Below are 4,900 nucleotides of genomic sequence, written 5' to 3'. Positions count from 1 at the left end.
GGCGTGGGTTGTGTCGCTGTGCCGACCCGGCCCATCAGAGTGCTTTTGGCATAGCATACCAAAATTATGAAGAGCTTTCTGATTCAAAATATAATAAATTTTATTTTATTCTTAAATAAAAATCGAGTTTGACCAAACCTGTAAAATAAATATATCAACAAGTACTAATAATAATTTGGTGTTTACTTGTTGATAATAATATACTATTGATATGTTTTTCTATAAATTTTTTATCAAACTTGAGCAGGTTTTATTTTTACGACAAGGCTAAAACGCCTTATATTTTGGAAGAGATCGAGGGAGGGAGTACCACACATTAGGAACGTGTTGGTCACACATATAATTGGCTGGAGAACAACTGGACCAATTTATTTAGTACTTTTTTCCCATGTGTCCTATAAAATAGTATAAATAGGGATGTAGCACTCCCATTCATGCATTAAGCTTGTAGTGAAGCGTTGGATATATTATTTCAGTTCACTCCCTCTTCAGACTTTCCAAGTTGGCTGCCATGTTAAACCTTTACTATACTGTTGCTGACAAATGTGTAGGCTTTCCTGCTAGGAAGGGAGGTCGTGCCCACAATAGAAGCGCTGCTGCACTGCCAGTGAGGAAACGGCGTCTTGGCAGTGATGCATCGGCGAGCTGCATGAAGAAGCACTTGAGCAGTTATGGTGAGTCACGGCCTTCGTACGCTGTGACAATGGATCGCAAGAATCCCATAGCCGGTTCAGCGCCATCAAATGAACCAGATGGTATCGGGATCATAGAGTTCCTTGGGGGCAAGAACTTTCTCATCACTGGTGGGACTGGATTTCTAGCAAAAGGTATAGTTTCTTTCTTCTACATCCTTGATGTTTAGCACGCAACATAGCTTTTGAGATTGATTTATATTTCTCTATTGCGCCAGTTATTATTGAGAAAATCTTGAGGACAACTCCTGATGTCGGCAAGATATATGTGTTGATAAAGGCGAAGGACAGCAAGGCAGCACTGAAAAGGTTGCAAAACGAGGTGCGCTGATTTTTACTTAATTTATTACTACTTCTGTTCAAACTTAACTGTCGCTAAAATGAGTGAATTTACACACTAAAATGAGTCTTGATACACTCTCTGGACGGATGGAGTATTTACTTTTTCTGCAAGGCATTAGATGAAGAGTCAAGAGTCAAAGACTCGATAGTCGAGACTACTCCCTCTGGTCATAAACATAAGATGTTTTGGAATGTCAATATGGACTACTTATGGACTGAAATGAGTGAATAAATACACTAAAACGTGTTCATATACATCTGAGTTAGAGGAAAATTAGAACATCTTGTTTTTGTGAACGGAGGGAGTAGTTTTCAATCTTGATCCAATTGATATATGCACGCAGATAGTTGGCACAGAACTTTTCAAATGCTTAGAGCAACTCCATGGGAAAGACTACCGCCATTTTTTAGCAAGAAAACTGGTTACTGTAGTAGGCAACGTGAGAGAAGCCAACATGGGCATTGCGCCTGAGCTAGCTGATGAGATTGCAAAAACAGTGGACATCATCATCAACAGTGCAGCGAATACGACATTCGATGAGAGGTTTGTCAGACATGTTTTGTATGTTGCTCCAAACATTCATGTTTGACAATCACTAGCAATTATAAATTTCAGGTACGATATTGCTATGGACGTCAACACCATGGGACCATTCCGGTTAATGAGTTTTGCGCGTAGATTTTCAAAGCTGAAGCTATTCTTGCATGTATCAACAGGTCAGAATGCCAACTGAAAGATGTTGTGGTGAAAAGTTTGATTTTAGAGCCAGAAAACGGAGGGCATAAGCCCACACCTTAATCTTTAGTTGAAAAGTGAAAAATGCTATCCATAGTTCGGTACAAATTAAAACTCCAAAGCTTATTAATGCATTGATGAACTTATTAGACCACTGTGTCTGAATGTTCTCCATATGCGCCTATCAATAATCAGCATATGTGAACGGGAGGAGGCAAGGCGTGGTGCTAGAGAAGCCATTTAGCTTGGGAGACACCATCACGAAGGAATTAGGTTACTCAGATTCTTCAGGACTTCAGAACACTGTGCTTGATATAGAGGCAGAGATCAAGCTTGCTTTTTGCTCCAGACATAACTCGAACGACGCAGCATCTTTCTCTCAAGAAATGAAGGATTTAGGCATTGAGAGGTGACGCCACGTCTTTCTTGGAGTATATATATAATTAGTAGTTCATTAATGATAGCCCAAACATGCAACATCACAAGCATAATGAAGCAACTGATTTTTTGCCTGGCACGGCAGGGCAAAACTCCATGGCTGGCAGGACACCTACGTTTTCACCAAGGCCATGGGGGAGATGGTCCTCGACAGCATGCGAGGAGAGATACCAGTGGTGACGATAAGGCCAAGCATTATCGAAGGCACTTGTAGCGAGCCCATCCCAGGTTGGATAGAGGGAATCAGGTATGGACAATTGTGGTGTCCTTTCTGTCAGTTATATATATGTCCACTAATAAAACTCTAAAATTTCCTCACCCACCTAATAGTTCGTTCTATGGTCGACCTCCACTTGTTTGACAAATAAAACCCAGGATGCTTGATCCGATTATGCTGTACTACGCTAAAGGCCGGCTGAGCGGCTTCCCTGCCGACGGTGACGGTGTCGTTGACGTGGTAATTATGTACACTAGCTTGGCATAATATAATATGGCGGTTCAGTTTCAGCTGGTAATTAATGGCGATGATGATTGAAATGGATCTCTTCTCCCTCCGTAAGGTTCCGGCGGACATGGTGGCGAACGCGACCCTGGCAGCGGTGGCAAAGCACGCCCAGGCCATAGGGGCGGCACAGGAGATGCACATCTACCATGTGGGATCATCGACGGCGAACCCGCTGATTTGGCGCAGCATGTTCACCTTCTTTTTCCAGCACTTCACGAGGTACCCCTTCAACCTGGCGTCGGGACAGCCAATCAAGGTGGCGCCGATGAGGCTCTTCGGCAGCATGCTGCAGTTCAACACCAACTTGGAGAGGGACATGCTGCTCTGGGGCGCCGGCGAGACGCTCTCGCCTCGGGCGCGGATGCTTTTCAGCAAGTACGCCGAGAAGATCATCCACCTCGCCCGCATGTACCAACCCTACGGCTTCTATGGTTGCAGGTTGATCTGCATTGGAGAAACCATGCATGTATGAGTGCGTGCTCAATGGCCTAGACAAACTAATAATGGAGGCCTATGCTTGCATGCAGGTTTGACAACGCCAACACCGAGGCGCTCTTCACAGAGATGTCGGTGGAGGAGAAGGCGCAGTTCCACTTCGACGTCCGGAGCATCGAGTGGAAAGATTACCTCACCAACGTGCACATCCCGGGGTTCCTGAAGCACGTCATGAAGGGGAGGGGCGGTTCCTCCATTGTTGGAAATAAATAACACAACCATGTAGCGATCTATGTGTTTGCCTTTGCCAACCGGTCGATGTAACAATTCTCTCCCATCCTTATCATCGATTAAGACACACAGCCTTCATTCATATATGTTGTTCTTGATCTTACATACACAGCTTTCATTTACATACATTATTCACAACTAAAATTGCCGCGGATGCCGAGTTCCCATTGTTTTTTGAGTTTCTTTTGACGGGAGCTCGGCCTGTTTGCTGAGTAAGGAGAGAACTCAATAGGTAAATAGAAAACTAGACAAAATGTAACCAGTTTAAAGTGGGCTCACCAAAACATAGAAACTCGGCCAAGTATAATCTTTGCTCGGCAATCGAGCCCCACCAACAGGCAACCACCGGCTACGTTTTTTTTAGAACGAAGGCTCAAGAAGAGCCCGACTTTGAATTAACAAAGCCATCAACCGGCCAGGATTACAGGACTGCCACTTACAACAAGAAAACAAAGAACGGAAATAAAGATACATTGTGCTCAGTAAAACAACTCGAAGGCATAGAATGACATCGAACGCCGCTAAGCCGAAACCAGCTAACCTACTAAGGCTATGGGAGGAAGGCACCACCGTGCATGTTTTGTGTCACTGATTGCCATCAGAAGGAAAACAGGGGCAACACATGACCTGACTCCGCCTCTGCAAAGGGCCCCTACCCTTTCACCCGGGCTCGACGGGTGCCGCACCGGCGGCCTGCGGAGTGGTTCACCCTAGAACCCAGATCAGCATTCCCAAGCAACCGAAGGAGAGGCACCAGGAATAAACCCACACGAAACGGGGAGCCGAACACCCAGTCACCGTTGCCGGCAGCAGCAAGGCAGAGCACCGGACGAGAGTTGTCGAGACGAAGGCGGTGAAAACCCCGGAGAAGGCCAAGAGTATGAAGCACCACGCATCGGGCAAGGATAGGAGGCACCATAGCCCATGGCACGAGAGAGGGACCCCGATCCCCTCGCACCAGCGGCTGAAGCCCTCCACAGCTGGACCCGAGCAAGTTGCCGAAAATGAAGATCAGGCCAATACAATCCGTCGTCGAACCACCACCGACTCCACCACCACTTGAGCACTTCCCTGACGACGCCTTCAGGAAGGTTCACACCACCAAGGTGCCGTCGTCGCCATGAAACGAGGAACTGAGGCTTTCACCTGAGCTGCTGGGTGGGGTGGGAGGTGCAGGAAGCCCACCGAAGCCTTCAGCAAGGAGAACGACGCCCAAAGGCGACATCTTCAGTGTGGCCGCCGCGCCGGCCAGGGGTTTCCCCCGGATCCGCACGAAACCACCAGATCCTCACACCCGGCATCCAGAAACGGCGGCCGGAGCCACCAGGGACAGGGGGCGGCGCGGATCGGAGCAGATCGAGGATGAGGACGCCGATTCTCCAAGGTACAGCCGGCCTACGAGGAGCTGCTGCAGCCGCCGACGCCCGCCGCCTCCATGCCGCCCGCACGACCGGGGAGGCG

The 4,900-nt window shown here is 47.5% G+C and overlaps 1 protein-coding gene across 1 annotated transcript; it reads left to right on the top strand.

Annotated features, from left to right (window-relative positions):
• Positions 1 to 444: 444 nt before the first annotated feature.
• Positions 445 to 3,544, top strand: LOC119358192 (fatty acyl-CoA reductase 2, chloroplastic-like). Its single transcript, XM_037624859.1, has 9 exons — positions 445 to 827; positions 911 to 1,014; positions 1,379 to 1,578; positions 1,651 to 1,751; positions 1,966 to 2,179; positions 2,294 to 2,455; positions 2,584 to 2,665; positions 2,769 to 3,151; positions 3,241 to 3,544. Exons 1-9 carry the CDS (start codon positions 512 to 514, stop codon positions 3,419 to 3,421), a joined length of 1,743 nt encoding a protein of 580 aa, XP_037480756.1. The 5' UTR covers positions 445 to 511; the 3' UTR covers positions 3,422 to 3,544.
• The last annotated feature ends 1,356 nt before the right edge of the window (positions 3,545 to 4,900 follow it).

This window comes from Triticum dicoccoides, chromosome 1A, assembly GCF_002162155.2.
Source record: "Triticum dicoccoides isolate Atlit2015 ecotype Zavitan chromosome 1A, WEW_v2.0, whole genome shotgun sequence".
In the NCBI taxonomy this organism is placed as follows: domain Eukaryota; kingdom Viridiplantae; phylum Streptophyta; class Magnoliopsida; order Poales; family Poaceae; genus Triticum; species Triticum dicoccoides.
Note: the sequence above shows the minus strand (reverse complement) of the source record. Positions and strands in the feature narration are given on the sequence as shown.

Excerpts from the sequence above, each read along its gene's own strand:
- LOC119358192 (XM_037624859.1), top strand. The coding sequence starts at position 512 with ATGTTAAACCTTTACTATACTGTTGCTGACAAATGTGTAGGCTTTCCT. Across the intron at positions 828-910 it reads GACTGGATTTCTAGCAAAAG|TTATTATTGAGAAAATCTTG; the intron begins GTATAGTTTCTT and ends CTATTGCGCCAG. Across the intron at positions 1,752-1,965 it reads ATTCTTGCATGTATCAACAG|CATATGTGAACGGGAGGAGG; the intron begins GTCAGAATGCCA and ends ATCAATAATCAG.